Here is a 16,164-nt window from a genome sequence, read left to right on the forward strand (position 1 = left end):
GGGGCGCCTGAGCTGCGTCCTGCGCGGAGTTGGGGGCGCCGGCTGCGCGCCCCGGGCTGGACGCGGGGGCTGCGGGCAAGGTGCGGGGGCGGGCAAGGTGCGGGGGCGGGCAAGGTGCGGGGGCGGCCCAGGCGCGCAGTCGTCTTCGCCTGGCTCCCGCACGGTGGGCTTTCACTACTGAGCTTCGCTGTCCCTTCAGGTCACCATGGACATCGAAGGGGAACGCAATGGACGGCTCGGGAAGAACATGTACAAGCTGAACAAGAGAAAGTAAGCTGTGGGGCGCAGCTTTGTCGTCGGCGTGGCTGCAGGGGGTGGAGGCGACCTTTTTGGAGCCCCAGTTTTGAAGCGGTGATGACGTTGGTGATGGTGGTGATGATGGTGATGGCTTCCGGCCTTCACCCCAGCCCGCCTCTGTAAGGTGGCCTTGGCGAGACCCCAAGAGCGGGCCAAGGCTCACATCCTTTTTTGGTGCAGAACTTTTGCTCCCATGAGCCCCACGCTGCTTGTGGTCGGCCCTGTGGTCCAGGCTCTTGCTGCACAGTAAGCAGCTACGTCACCCCTGCGTGTCTGTGGCAAGGCACCTGGGACCTTGATTTTTTAATTTTATTTTAGCTCTCAGTGAATGTCTGTATCTGAAATTGCTACTGGAACGACATAGGGAAAATAATTGTCTTAAGGAAATTTTCACCACTGTGGAAGTTTATTTTATTTATTTATTTATGGATAGGAAAGGTAGGCAGCTCTCCGGCTGTCTCCAGGTGCTGTCAAAAGCCAGGGTTGAGCACTGAGTTGGGGTCTCCCACAAGGGTGGTAGAGACCCTTGTACTTAAGCCATCACCTGCTGCCTCCCGGGGTGTAACTTAGCAGGGAGCTGGAATCAGGAGCCCACCTGGCACTCAGACCCAGGCAGTCCAGTAGGGGCATACTGGCATCCCATGTAGTGTATTAATTGTTAGTAGTGAATGTAATATGAACTTTACACTAAAACTACTTGCTGAAAACATTATTATTATTAGAAGTCAAGCTTTTCAGTGTAAGAAAAAAATACAAATGGGGAAGCAAATATGTTTTTAAGCAATAATATTAAATTTGAGTTGGAAATTTTAATATGAAGTCATGAACTTGTAGTAGTTCGTTTTCCATTTCACTGAAAGCAGCAGGTAGCATGTGAGCATGCCTTGTGCCAGCTCTTGGTTTCTAAATACCTTTCCTCACTAAAAGGAACAAGCACCCTATAGAAAAATAACAAATTACAGCCAGGCCTGGGCATCTGTGGTGCCAGGGAAAAAGGAATTCAAGTGTAATAGAATAATAATGGTTTAATCTGGATAAATTACATCCTTATAAGATGTCCTTTCGATTTTCAGATAAACAGAAAGACTCCCTAGAATAGAGGGAAGATATTCCACTTTGGATTTTAACTTTCGGTTTTTTCCCCTTGGTAGTATAGAGTTACATACTGATGACATAAGGAATGGCTGAGGGCATCAAGAGGGAAATAGTAAAGAAAAAGGTTTGATCCCATGTGTGTCTTCATTTTATTATTGGTTGTTACCATGGCCTGCAAATTCCTTCACACCAAGAATCCGTTTTTAGTTCAGGTGTTGCCATTACTCTCGTCACCACTGATGAGCGGTGGGCTCTGTAAGCCGTGTGCTTGTGCCAGTGAGGACAGAGTAGTCCGGTAGGGGTGAGAGTTTGTATGAAACTGCATATCTGCGCAACATGAGGCACATGGTAGTCTTAGTGGTCGTTATCAGACCTTGTGGTTTAAATACTTTGTTCCAGCTGTCAGATCTTGGAAGAGTTAAATTAACTCCTCCCTCTTGTGCAGTTTTCTCATATCCAAATGAAAGGACAAAAATGTGCTTTCCTCATGGAGTTGTTTACAAATTGTGTATGGGAAGTTTTTAGTGCCTGGAACATTGTAAGTGAAGTGTTGAGTCTGAAAAAATAAATAACAAAGCTTAGAGCTAAAACTCAACTATTTAGACTTTTTCTCCTCTCATCCTGATTCCAAGGATACTTGAAACCATGGCTTTACTGGGAATGGGGTGGGAACCAACCTGAAGAGTTATGTTTGTGTGTTTAATGTGTTTTTATGTCCATCTAACATAATTCCAAAGCCAAATAGAGGCCAACTCCAGATTTTTCAGAAGTGTTTAAACTGTTTTCACCTCTTTTGACCTCGCTTAGTGGAAAGAACAAAGACAAAGATGAATTTACTTTTTGAATTTAAAACACCTGTGTAAAAGCAATTCTTTTCCCTGGTGGTCTTTTATACATAGAAAAATAGATGAAGATAAGGCTGGTTTGTCATGGTTTGTTGGCCTTTGTGTCCTAGGTGGCAGTTACATACAATGGAAGACAAGCAAGCAGAATTAGATTCACTTGAATCTGGGCTCAAAATAGTATCTGACCTCTTATGCCTGAGGACAGCCTTTGACATTTCACAGAACATTTTCAGCTGTAGTTTCTAGATTGCATTTAATTTAATTTTTTTTTTTTTTTTTTTGACAGAGTGGATAGTGAGAGAGAGAGAAAGGTCTTCTTTTGCCGCTGGTTCACACTCCAATGGCCGCCACGGCTGGCGTGCTGCAGCCGGCGCACCACACTGATCCGAAGGCAGGAGCCAGGTGCTTCTCCTGGTCTCCCATGGGGTGCAGGGCCCAAGGACTTGGGCCATCCTCCACTGCACTCCCTGGCCACAGCAGAGAGCTGGCCTGGAAGAGGGGCAACCGGGACAGAATCCGGTGCCCCGACCAGAACTAGAACCCGGTGTGCCGGCGCCCCTAGGTGGAGGATTAGCCTATTGAGCCGTGGCGCCGGCCAGATTGCATTTATTTTTATAATGGTTCATTTAGAGCTCTAGACATCCTTTCGGAATTAGATTTGCTCAGAGAGCACCCCCCTCCCTTTAGGCTGGTTACATCCAGCATCTGATAGAGCTGTCTGTTAGTAAAGGGAATGATTAAGGGTAATACCTGGGTATTACAGTATTTAGTGCTAGAATCACTAGATGGTCACTGAGAAAATTAATTTCTGAGAGCATAAGTGATTTTCTGATTAGAATAGGATCAATAAACTTCCCTTTTTAATAAATATTTTTCCTGACTGAAAACGTGGCTGTGTATTTGTCATAGAAAAATTAGGAAATGCCAGGGTCAAAAGGAAGAAAATATTTTTATATGAATACTATTACTCAGTGATAAATAACACTTGTAAATATTTCTATTTAAACTTCATAAATTATGCTATTATTAACCTGCTTTTTACTAAAAACATGGACATTATCTTTGTCCTATTTGTAGTTAACTATAAGATATATAAATTTTAGTCTTAAATATTTGAGTACCAAAACAATGAATAAGTGAAATTGACATCTTTTGATTTGATTATTGTTTATAACCTTTGTATTCCTGTGGAACAGTGGTGCGCTTACTTTAAAAAAAAAAGATTTGTGCAATTTTTAAAGTTTGTTATCCCATTGCTGTTTTTCAGTAAAAAAGAAAAGGAAAAGAGACCAACTGTCAGCGCATTTGCAATGGTGAGTTTTGAATCTATTCATTATTTGAAATTTGTTGGAATTTCAGCTTCTCCTGACGTAGGTGTTATTTCATCAGGTGTAGTATTTTCTTGCAGAATATGTTTGTGGAAAGGCAAAACAAATTGGTTTGAGTTAGCTCATTGGGGAACCCTGACTGCAGTTTGCTGTGTGCATTGTTCATCAACAACCGCCCTTCCTGGCCTGCATTTCAGTTCTCTCATTGGTGAAATGTTGCATTGCCAGTGATCTGCTATCTGCACAAACACTTCTCCTGGTGATGGCCTTTGCCATCTGGAAAGAGGAAGTCAGCCCAGGGAGTGCTGGCTTTAATGGCTCTGCAATCCTGGCAGGTCAAAGTCCCCAGCACCTCTAATAACAGAAGGTAACAGTGGGTCGTAGTGACAGTGACTTGGCTGTGCCACTAGTTCGCAGTGCTGAAAGCCTAGAGTATGAAAAACTTAATAAACCTTGTTACTGCTTTTTTAAGTTTTATTTATTTATTTGAAAGGCAGAGTTACAGAGAAAGAGATCTATCTACCATCTGCTGGTTTACTCCCCAAGTGACCGCAACAGCCTGGGTTGTGCCAGGCCAGAGCCAGGAGCTTCATCTGAGTCTTTCACCTTGGTTCAGGGTCCCAAGCACTTGGGCCATCTTCCATTGCTTTCTCAGGTGCATTAGCAGGGAGCTGGATAGGAAGAGGAGCAGCCAGGATTTGAACTGGCACCCATATGGGTTGCTAGTGCTGCAGATGGCAGCTTAAGCCACTTTGCCACAGCTTGTTACTCCTTTTACTGGCTGCATGGTGGTCGTATAGAAGCTTTTCTTTAGTCACTATTGGAGTAAGGCAGGGATTTGATCTGTTTGGCTGGTTGATGACCTATCTACTTGGATTTTTTTAAAAGGATTTATTTTATTTATTTGAAAGGCAGAGACAGAGAAAGTGATTTTTCCATTTGCTGGTTCACTCCCCAAGTAGCCACAACAACCGGGGCGGGCCAGGCTGAAGCCAGGATCCCGGAACTCTATCTGGGTCTTCCACGTTGATGGCAGAGCCCCAAGTGTCTGCTGTCCCAGGCACATTACCAGGGAAAGATTGTAAACTTAGATGAACTCAGGTGAACTGTTAGATGAACTGCTCCAGGGTTTAGAACCCGGAAGATGACTAAATCAATCAAGTCTTATTTCACTAAAGACACACTAGGCATTTGTTAAGTAGTGGGGAGGTTGTAAAATGGGATCTTAGTAAACTGGGTATAAAAATAGTTGTAGGTTGAAAAGCAGTCATATAACTTTTACATCAGTGACTCTGTAGTTTTCTTTTTGGATGTTTTTAAAATTTTTATTTGAGAGGCAGCAAGTCAGCAAGCAAGAGTGCTTCCCCATCTTCTGTTTCACTCCCCCAGATATGATCACAACAGCTGGGGATGGCAGGCAGTCAATCCAGGTCTCCCATGTGTGTGGCAGGAACCCAAGGACCTGAGTCGTTACTACTGCCTCCCAGAGTCTTGAGTTGATGGGAGCTGGGAATCGAACCCAGGCGCTCCAGTGGACTTCTCAACTGCTAGGCTCACTGTCCTCTCCTGTGTGGTCATCTTAAGTGATCTCCATCTTGCTGTGCTACAGTTGCCCTTGTATGGCTTGTCCTTTTGTTCTGTCTTCACTCTTAAGAACTTTGGGGGAAATAAGACTGTATTTCTCAGTCAATGCACTTGATCAGCCAAGTGACAGTTTTGTTTTAGATTTCACTCTTGCATTCTTATATAAAAAGAAGCTTTTGTGTTAAAGTTAGGTTTATGCCCAAGGTTTAATTGCAGTTCTCTCACTTGGAGACCACAACAATTCTGTCCTTTATAGTTTAGTTTTTATTTTGGTTTAAGATTTTTAAAAACCCTACAAGTCTTATAGTTTAGAAAAGTTAACAAACCTGCTATATAGAGGGGTGATCCCAGTACTCAATTTGAGCTATAAAAGAACAAAGGCTTGGAGTTTGAATGTGAAGTAATGACACACATAGAATATTATGTTCCTGTTTTTTTTAAAAAAGATTTTATTTATCTATTTATTTGAGAGGTAGAGTTACAGAGAGAGGGAGAGACAGAGAGAAAGGTCTTCCATCTGCTGGTTCACTCCCCAAATGGCTGCAATGGCTGGAGCTGAGCTGATCTGAGGCCAGAAACTTCTTTGGGTCTCCCATGCAGGTGTAGGGGTACTTGGGCCATCTTCTACTGCCTTCTAGGTAGTATCAAGGAGCTGGATCGGAAGAGGAGCAGCTGAGTCACAAACCGGTGCCCATGTGGGAAGCTGGCACCATGGGTGGAGGCCTAGCCACAGCGCCAGCCCCACCTGGTGGTGTTCTGAATGGTTTGTGTATGAACTCGTTTAATCCTTGCAGCTACCTCTCTGATAGTGGATAGACAGACGGATGGATGGATGGATCAGTCATGGTAGTGGGGGGAAGGACAGCAGTGGTAAGAGGTATTTGGGAGCAGTTTAGAAGAACCTGGCCCAGGCTTCTGTAGTACTGTTCCAGTGGAGTCCCACAGGTCAAACTTAATTTCTGCCTGCGATGAGTTTGTCAGTATATTGGAATACTACATAGCAGAAAAAGGTGCTTGACTTTATAAGTAAGTCCAAGATTCTTACTGGAGGCTGAGCATGTAGGCACCCTTCCCCTAGCATGTACCAAAATTGCAGACTCACAGCAGGATGGCAGGTACTCAGCATAAACCTCAGCATTTATGGCCGTATGTAGACTGGTGCTAACTCCTAAAATCAGTATCTGGATGCCAGCCAAGGACCAACCATGTACACAGGCCTTTGTAAACACGGCCACCTCAGTTAACTCTTTTCTGCACACAGTGTCTCTTAACTCACAGGGATTTCTACCATGAGACTTCCTAGCAGTCTTGAGCAAGTAATGAAAGAAGGAAGAAATAGGTCTTCATTTTTTACCAGCCTTTATTATATCATATTTGTAAGTTTAAACATTTATAAAAATGCAAAAATAGAATAAAAGCAACGAGGAAGTGGGCAAAGGGAAATAAGAGCGTGAAGATTCCAAGTTGGCCTACAGGTCCTGCATGGTCCTGCACGCGGGGACCTCCCTGAAGACCACGCACTCCGGCCAGCAGTGCTGCAGGTGCAGCTGTGAGCATGGACTGCAGGCATCTCTGCTCGCATCTCACTGAGCCATTCATTTCTATCTAAATAGCTAATAGCTAAATGTGATGAACGTTTCCACTGAACCAGGCGTTTGTGTAACCACCCACATGTACCAAGTTACTTCAGAAAGCTTACAGAAAAGTGGAATTAAAAGGAACTTCATTTTGTTGCAAAATTGTTTTTAAATCCATGACTGATTTTCCTGTAATAGGCACTTTTCATCAATTCTTTGAAGACCCATCACATGCATGAGTTTCAAAATTTTTCTGCAGCAAAATGTACTTATCTTTTAATTCAGTTTTCTACAAAGTCTTTGAAGTACCCTTGTGTTGTTCAACTTAGTCCTCACAGTAGCACTGAGACATGGGAATTTGAGTTATCCTCAGGTTCCAAATGAAGAAGTGGACCCAGAAATGAAGCAGCACATTCAAATGCTGAGCCATCCGGCTCGTAAGGTGGGCAGGCCTGGATCTCACCCAGAGTTGCCCCGTTGTTTTAGGAACTGCTGCACTCTGAGTTCATGATTGAACGGTGTATGCTCAGGACTGAAGGGTCCTCTGCTGATGCTGTTATCTTCTGATAACCTAGGTACTAAAGGTATTGCCACTCGGTTATCTGTCACCTTTGTATTCCCAGTGCTCCTGCCAGCCTGGGTGACTTTTATGATTGCGTGAATAACCACTCCTTGACAGCGGCAGTAATCTTAGAGACCTACCTGTATGTGGATCTGTTCACTCCTCCTTTCTATTACAGCAGAGGAGACATGCAGTGAACTTTGGCTGCCAACTCCTGTGTCTGCTCAAGGACCTGACGTTGTCCTTCTTTGCCTTTTTTGGTCTCTCTCTGAAGTGGGTGTGTTCATTTTCATGGACATGGCAGGTGTCTTTCATTGCCTTATTGTCCTTGGAGCCGTTTCCTTCCACCTTTCCTTAACACACAGGAGCTGCCTTTGTTTCTTTCTTGGTTTTGTCTTCCAGTCATTTCTCTTTCTGTTGTAGTTTGGCTTCTCTTTCCATCACTCACTAAATTCAGTGGTCTTTTTTTTTTTTTAAATAGGTTTCGAAATGCAGAGTTGCAGAGCAAATGAGATAGAGATCTTCCATCCACTGGTTCATTCCCTGAATGCCTGCAACAGCCAGGGCTGGGCCAGGCTGAAGCCAGGAGCCAGGAACTCTACACTCCCACATGGGCACCCGGGAACAAAACACATGAGCCACCATCTACCAACTCCAAGGGTGCTCATTAGCAGGAAACTAGGTTAGAGGTGGAAGCAGAATTTGATCTCAGGCACTCCATCAGCTGGGATGACGCCTTCCCAAGCTGTAACTTAGCCCAGGGTGCCACATTGCCCACCTCTGTGGATATTTTCAAATGCCACGTTCACCTCTCCAGCACTTGGCGCTGTCTGTCATGTGGTTGGTTCTGTTTGCTTCTGTGATATCAGAGTCTGCCAATACTGACTCCCAGATCTTTGGCCTTTTCTTGTGTTGCCTTTGCCTGCCGAGTGAGCTCCTTGACCCCTGTCTCTGGAGTCGGTGGTGGTGTTCACATCCCTCTGCTTCCACACAGTCATTTCTAAACAATTTTTTTTATCCTCTTGTGAAAGCTCCTTTTCATTTGAGTTTCGCTCTGCAAACTTATGCTATCTTCTGTCCTTTTTGAGTGTGGTAAACTTTACCAGTTTACAATTTCTAGTTACTATTCCTTCTTTCAGGGCTTTGACATTGGATTGTCTCTACTGTTCTTGGTAGTATTTTTGGGAACTTTATAAATAAGCCCAAGGCTCAGCATTCTTTGACTGCTTTGTTTCCAACAACTCCACCCATACCGCACCTTGGGAAATTACACGTGTGGGCGAGAACCTGGGCTTAGCTTCTGGGAGAGCTTTCATCTATGAAATGTGAACTCACAGATGGATCAGTCTTTGACAACAACTTCTGATTGCTTCCAGCTGTGCCCTTCCTCTTTATTATCCCTCTTTGGACCCTGCATATTCTTTTCTTACTGATGTTGTAGGAAAATGCCACCAGCTTAGTGGCTTCAAACAATGCAAACTTAGTACCTTGCAGTTCTGGAGTCTGAGTTCTCACTGGGTGACATCAAGGAGTCCCAAGGACTGGGCTCCTCCTGGAAGCTCAAGGGGAGAATCTTCTTCCCTCCCCTTTTCAGGTTTTGGAGTTTCCTGGCCTCCTAGCCCCTTGTGTGGGTCACTGCAACCTCCTCCTTCAGCCACCACATCTACTACTCCTGCCTCTGAGCCCCCTGCCTCCCTCTTTGAAACACCTTTGTGAGCACACTGGGTCCAGTGGAGAATCCAGGAGAATCTCCCCATCTCAAGATCCTTGGCATCTGCAGAGTCCCACTCACTATGTAAAGAGACACACACCCAGGTAGGCTTACTGGAGGGGCCTTGACAGCACCCACCATGCCAGCCTTGACTTTCCTGCTGTTCTTTCTTCCTAGTACCCCTCCTTCCATTTGCCCTTCCAAATGTCTACCCATAGCAGCCACGTCACTGTGCCTGAGTCCCTTCCTTCAAGTGTTGGCATGCCTCTTCCTTCTCCTTGCCTGGGAAGTTGAGAATCAAAGCCAAACTGCTTCCTCTGACAATAAGGGCCCACATAGTCTGACCTCTGTCACTCCTGGGACTTCCCTGCAGACATGTCTTCCCCCTTGTCCTGCTCATTCTTTTGGGTCCTCCAGACACATGCGAGGGCCTTGTATTTGCTTCTGCAGTGCTCTGTGCCCGGATCGTCCCACGATGAATGCACTCTTCCCGTCGCTGCAGTCTCACTGTGGGTGTGACCTCTTCAGAGACGTTCCTCCACTGACGCTGGGGCCCATGCCCCTGGGTGATACTTCTCCTTAGTGCCTATCTCTGTCTGGTTGCTTGTTCACACTTCTTGGTCTTTGGATGCAAGCCCTCTGGGGATGGAGTTTTTACGTGTCTTGATCATGGCTACATCCCAAGTGCCCAGAGCAGTGCCTGGGACTTTGCTAGGAGCTGAGATGCTGAATGTGTGTTGCATGCATCTCTGCCTCTCCTACCTGCGCTGGAGTGTAAGCCTCCTGAGAACAGGTGGCCTGCCTCATTCAGTGTCCTTGCCAGTACCTGACACCAAGGCTGGCCCTTACTAGGCACTCAGTAAGTAACGCAGTGTTGAATGAATGAGCTGACCTCACTCTCCAGCCCAGGCACCACAGTAAAGTCAAGTCCCCCCCCCCCTAGCCTGCTGAGTGGTGCCTGCACCAGTGCCCTGCCCTCTTCCTCCACCTCTGTGCCCTTGGCCTTCAGCACTGGTCAGCCCCTCTCTCTTCCCTGTCAGTCTCTTACTGAACACTCTCCGCTTTTTTTTTCCTAAAAGATTGTAATTATAATATTTTATGCCTTTCTTCAGTTCCACCTGGTGTTTTGCAGCTGTTTTTTGGTCAGCTGCTGCTTGACCCTTAAGAGCCTGCAAAGTCTTACTAATGATTGCATTTGCAAAACCAATGACAAGAACTGCTTACCTAGCATATTTTGCAGTGTATGCTTATTAAAAATTTCTTGCATTGTCTCAGCATTATCCTCTTAACAGCTTCATAAGATTGTCTCTCCCCATGGATGTTTTCCTCATCCAGTAACTGGAATGTGAGGCTTCAGGTTTAACAGGGATTTTCCTCTTTTAAAGTCACTCCTTGCTGGGAAGCCACAGAAACAGGGCATTGATGGCAGCTTTTACCCTACTCAGTGTTACACTTCCACTCTCCTCAGAGCTTCTCACCTCTCTCTCCAGAAATCAGTCTCGCTTCATGTCAGAAGGAACCCTGAGGTTCTGGCCTCTGCCAGCTGTCTGTATCCCTGGAAACGTATCTGTGTCAGTACATACTCTTACCTTGTTTCTTGCGGTTTGATAAAGAGACACCTTGGCCTGTTTGAGAACTATCCTTTTTTTCCACCAACTTAGTATCATGAAAACATTCAGACTCATAAAATCCACATTCACATATGGGTTGTTTATAGCCAGTAATTAACATTTTACCACATTTCATCTGAAACTACATACATAACTACCTCGATGTATAGCTCAAAAAGTTTTCTGTAAAATGTTTCCCTAGTGTGCGCATTTAGCCTGGGAGTTAAGATGCCTGCCTACCCACATCACAGTGCCTGGATTCAAAGCCTGGCTGCGATCCTGACTCCAGCTTCCTGCTAATGCAGACCCGGGGAGGCGGCAGTGATGGCTCAAGTAATTAGATTGCTGTCGCTCACTGGGAGACTTAGATTGAGTTCCTGGCTCGCAGCTTCTTCCTGGCCCGGTGCTTGCTGTGGTGTGCATTTGGGGTATTAACCAACAGATGGGAACTCTTTCTTTGTGTCATTTCTCTCTGCTACTCAAAAAAGAAATAATAAACCAATTTTCTATAAAACACAATATAGTGATGACATTTAACAAAGTAAATAATTTCTTAATATTACGTGATGCTCAGCTCATCTTCAAATTTTTTCAATTATTTCTGGCATGTCTTTTATGATTGACTTATTGTCAGTCAGTGCATTTGAGTGTTATGTCTCCTGAGTCTGGAGCAAGTGCCTCCTCTTTTAAAATGAAACTGACATGTTAAAAACACTGGGTTGGTTGTCCTGTAGAATGTCTTACCTTTTTGACTATTTTGAGTGCTTCCTTGTGATGTCAGCTGGTTTTCCACACTTTGTGGTTATTACATGCTGAAAGTTAGAGCTAAAGGTTTGATTACATTCAGAGAAATGTTTTGGTAAGAAAATTGCGTAGGGAATGCTGTGTATTTCATGTCTCCTCATATCTGGAAATACCAAATGTCAAAATAGACTCCAGTTGGTGATGTTAAGTTTGATCACTGGGTTAAGGTGGTGACAGACTGCATCCCTTCATTGCAGAGGGGGCTCTACCCTCTTCCAGCACTGAAGGCAACTTGGAGCGTTTCTTGAAGATCTTGTTTCACCGGCTGTGTAGAACATCCACTGTGGATCCCTTGACCCTGGTTCTTGAAATAACTGCTTCCTTTACTGTCTAGGACATTGTTTCAGTTTGCTTCCTGTATTTTCACTTTTTTTTGTCTTCTTGATTGATTTATCTGTAAACACGACTTCATTAACTAGACCGCCCTTGACCTTGCAACCCTTTCTTATAACCATCCTTTCTCTTTCTCCTTTTGCTCCAGGGTCATCAAGAGGGCAGTTAACGTGCTAACTCTGTTACTTCATATCCAAATTATTCTTAATCCCACACATTCCTTACCAACTGGATAGCTTTGATTACACCTGCGGCTTCTGCTGCACATGCTAGAGTGGTAAAACTGTCTCTCAGACTTGGGATTCTTCCTGTGACTTCCAGGATGAACATCCGAATTGGACTGGATGAGATGTCTCTGCCCTAATTCCCCTGGAACCCTTGTCTCTTCTGCCGTGCTCCGGCACAGTGCAGGGGGCCTCTCGGTCAATATGCTTTCCTCCTGCTTCCACAGTTCCCACCTGGAGCCCCACAGACCCCTGGCTCCTCTGAGAATGTCGTCATCTTTCTTGCCTCTGCTTACTGTGCCTTCTGGCTGGAACGCCTTCCTTGTTAGCTAACTTGTGGATTGGTTCCGTCTCCTTGGGAAATACGGGTAAGCTCCAAAACCTTGCTGTTGTGCACCACTGTGTCTTCCATGCTGCGTGATCTGTGCTTCCCACCTGGGTTTGTATTGTCTGCCTTGACCTGAGGCTTTTTCCCCAGTTGCTTCTCTGGATTGCAGTCCTGTTGCCCACAGAGATGTGGGGCATCCACGTGATGGCCCCTGCCTGGGGTTTATGCACAGATGCCCGCAGCAGGTTTGATCCGATTTCCATTTCTGGTTTTTGTTTCATTTGACTTTCTTCAATCTGAGTGTGGTTCCTTGAGTTATACTGGAGAGGTAGCAATTTCTTCCCACGTAGGCCCTGGGTTGGCTCTTCCTAATATGTCCTCTTCCATCATTTTCTGGATCCAGAGAAAGCTACCTCTCCTTCCTGTGGCTCATCTGCAGTTGATCAGTAATGCAGATGTGCAGTGATCATCCGTGATGGCTGTGTTCTGACTTCGCAGGAAACATGATCCATGAGAAGCACGCCTCTGACTCGTGTCTTTCCTCCTCCTCAGTATTCAGGCCTAACTATGTCAAAATTATTTTATGCTCTTGCAAATTCTGTTATGCAGCGAATCTTTAACCCAGGGTACTTTCTTTCTTTCTTTCTATTTATTTATTTATTTATTTATTTGAAAGGCAGAGTGGACAGAGAGAGAGAGAGAGAGAAAGGTCTTGCTTTTGCCGTTGGTTCACCCTCCAATGGCCGCTGCGGCCGGCGCACCGCACTGATCTGAAGCCAGGAGCCAGGTGCTTCTCCTGGTCTCCCATGGGGTGCAGGGCCCAAGGACTTGGGCCATCCTCCACTGCACTCCCGGGCCACAGAAGAGAGCTGGCCTGGAAGAGGGGCAACCGGGACAGAATCCGGCGCTCTGACCGGGACTAGAACCCGGTGTGCCGGCGCCGCAGGCGGAGGATTAGCCTAGTGAGCCGCGGCGCTGGCCAACCCAGGGTACTTTCTTCAAGCACTAGAACGTTTCCTCAGAGGCATCCTCGAGGGCCCTTTGGCTTCCACATTTTTTTCCCATGAGCAGAAAAATGGCTTCTATCCTGAGAAACTGTAGCAACAAATACTATATTCATATTATAGTACAATAAGAGACTCATGTGAGAAAAGAAGACAAAATGAAGAAGTAGGCCAGAACGCAATAGGAGGATCAAATGCACGTTTCTGTTGAGACCCTTACAGTAGTTTAATGAAGGCAGAAGGTGGCTTAGGGTGTAGGCAGTGGTAGTCTGAAAAATGTTTGGATTTTGTATATATTTTAAATATGGGGCAGTCCCTCCATGAAATTGCCACTTGTGCCTGAATTCTGCTTCTTTTTTTTTTCAGTTCCGCTATTCAAATTGGCTTGATAAATTGTACATGGTGGTGGGGACCTTGGCTGCCATCATCCATGGAGCTGCACTGCCCCTCATGATGCTGGTGTTTGGAGACATGACGGACAGCTTTTCAAACCCAGGAAATATGATTCCAGCAAACATCACTAATCTTAACATGAGTAAGTACTGTGTCTGAAATGGATCATGTTGGGAACTCGCAGGAAAACCAACTGCCTGGGTATTCGTGGGCCCATACTGAGCACACACTGGTGTGATTAGTGGTGTGAGTAGGTGTATGTTTGTCAGGAGTTTAAGGAGATCATACACATGAGGATCACAGCAGAGAGCTGACGGAGATGTGTAAGAAAAGAGAGTGCAGTGAAGTCGCAAGTATCATAGACAGCTTCAGGAAGAAATACAGGAACCTAAGTAGGACTCAGCTGTGAGATTTCCTGGAACATTGGATATGGGCTTGAGAGAGGAATCCAGGATGGCTCTCGAGTTTTTAGCCTGTGACACTGGAAATATGAAATGTTGTCAACTGAGGTGAGAAAGGCAGAGGAGAGCCTGGGCAGTAAATACCAGGAATCTGGTTTTGGACATAGTGTTGGGTGGGGCCCTGAGTAAACATGCAGAAATGGAGAACCGGAGCTAAGAGAACGTGTGTGTGTGTGTGTGTGTGGTCTGTGTGTGTTTTAGGACAGAGGACATAATGTGTGTTAATGGAAAGAATGCAAAATGGAGGAAGTGTGAGGTGGTGTCTGACAGTGAGAAGGAAGAGGTTGTTAGAGTGAAGTCCTTGGGAAGGGATGGAATCGATTTGATGCTCAGGGGGGAAGGTTTGCTTTAGCCAGGAACAAGGAGAGTTTGCCTACAGTCACAGGTAGGAAGAGAGAGTGTTTGAGTGTCAACCCAAAGGTAGGTGAGAATGTGAGACTTTGTGGATGGTGTCTTCTCATTACACTGCTCCCTGTATCCACGGGGCATATGTTCTAAGATCCCACTGGGTGCCTAAAACCATGGATAGTACTCAACTGTATATAGACTGTTTTTTTTTCCTCTAAATATATACCTAAGGTAAAGCTTAATTTGTAAGGTAGGTACAGTAAGACAGTGAAAACGATTTCTAAAAGTAAAATGTAGCCACTGTAGCAATATACTGTGCTAAAATCCATAGGAATGACTGGTAGGAAATCCTACTGTGCCCATGCTTCTTGTGATGGTGCGCACTCATGCAGCGCTGGGTTGACTGCTGTCACTCAAATGAGGAAACAGAACCATGCACCTGGGGGACTGCTGGACTGGAATTATCTAAGTGAGGCGAGAGCTAAGACCTTTGGATAATTACCAAAGAAGATGTAAAACCGTTCTGTACGATAGTGGAAAAATGAATAGACTGTCGACATGGTTTGACTGTAGCACACACACACTCACACGCACTCAGATTCACACAAGTGATTGGGGATAGGCACGTTGACAGCTCTGGGCTTCCTGGGAGCCTCTTGTCAAGCATAGATTATTTAAACTGCTCAAAGCCTTATAACTCAGTTTGCACTCAGGTAGTAAAAATGTTTAAAATGCCTGCTTGTGAATTCACTTGGAAATTTAGTGGTGTTTCTTAGCTTAAAGTGACTTACTTTTGGCCCTTTGAAGCTCTGAATCATTTCCCCAGAAAGAAGGACAAAAATGTCCCTACTTACCTGGGAGGCGCATGAAAAAAATTTTTTTTAATTTATTTGAAAGGCAGAGATAGAGGGAGAGACAGAGAGAAAGGTTTTCCATCTACTGGTTCATTCCCCAAATGGCTGCAGCAGCCAGGGTTGGGCCATGCTGAAACCAGGAGCTTTTTCCAGGTCTCCCATATATGTGCAGGGTCCCAAACATGTGGGCCATACTCTGCTGCTTTCCCAGGTGAATTAGCAGGAAGCTAGATTGGAAGTGGAGAAGCCAGAACCAGCACATCTAGGATGCCAGCATCGCAGGTGGTGGCTTAACCTGCTCCACCACAACACTGGCCTCCTCCCCCTTTTCAAACAAATTTATTTATTTGAAAGGCAGAGTGACAGACATATGAAACTCTTTAAAAAAGATTATTTATGTATTTGAAAGTGTGAGAGAGATATTTCTATCCACTGGTTCGTTCCTTCCTTCCTTCCTTCCTTCGTTCCTTCGTTCCTTTGTTCCTTTTTGTTAAGATTTATTTATTTGTCAGTCAGAGTTACACAGAGAGAGGAGGAGAGGCAGAAAGAAAAGAGAGGTCTTCCATCTGCTGGCTCACTCCTCAACTGGCTGCAATGGCCGGAGCTGCACTGATCTGAAGCCAGGAGCCAGGAGTTTCTTCCAGGTCTCCCATGTGGGTGCAGGCCCAAGGACTTGGGCCTACTTCTACTGCTTTCCCAGGCCATATCAGAGAGCTGGGTCAGAGTGGAGCAGCCAGGACATGAACCAGTGCCCATATGGGATACTGCCACAACAGGCAGAGGCTTTACCGACTACGCCACAGTGC

The 16,164-nt window shown here is 45.3% G+C and overlaps 1 protein-coding gene across 2 annotated transcripts in view; it reads left to right on the plus strand.

Annotated features, from left to right (window-relative positions):
- The window catches only part of ABCB1 (ATP binding cassette subfamily B member 1), a 199,871-nt gene that overhangs the window by 105,925 nt on the left and 77,782 nt on the right, over positions 1 to 16,164 (plus strand). For both annotated transcript variants that reach the window (XM_008261791.5, NM_001082159.1), the window contains 3 exon segments: positions 200 to 270; positions 3,505 to 3,550; positions 13,669 to 13,837. In XM_008261791.5, coding sequence (XP_008260013.3) covers positions 206 to 270; positions 3,505 to 3,550; positions 13,669 to 13,837 — 280 coding nt within the window. In that variant the 5' untranslated portion in view covers positions 200 to 205.

The sequence above is a fragment of the Oryctolagus cuniculus genome, chromosome 16 (genome assembly GCF_051225735.1).
Source record: "Oryctolagus cuniculus isolate XC-2025 breed Fujian yellow rabbit chromosome 16, ASM5122573v1, whole genome shotgun sequence".
Taxonomy (NCBI): domain Eukaryota; kingdom Metazoa; phylum Chordata; class Mammalia; order Lagomorpha; family Leporidae; genus Oryctolagus; species Oryctolagus cuniculus.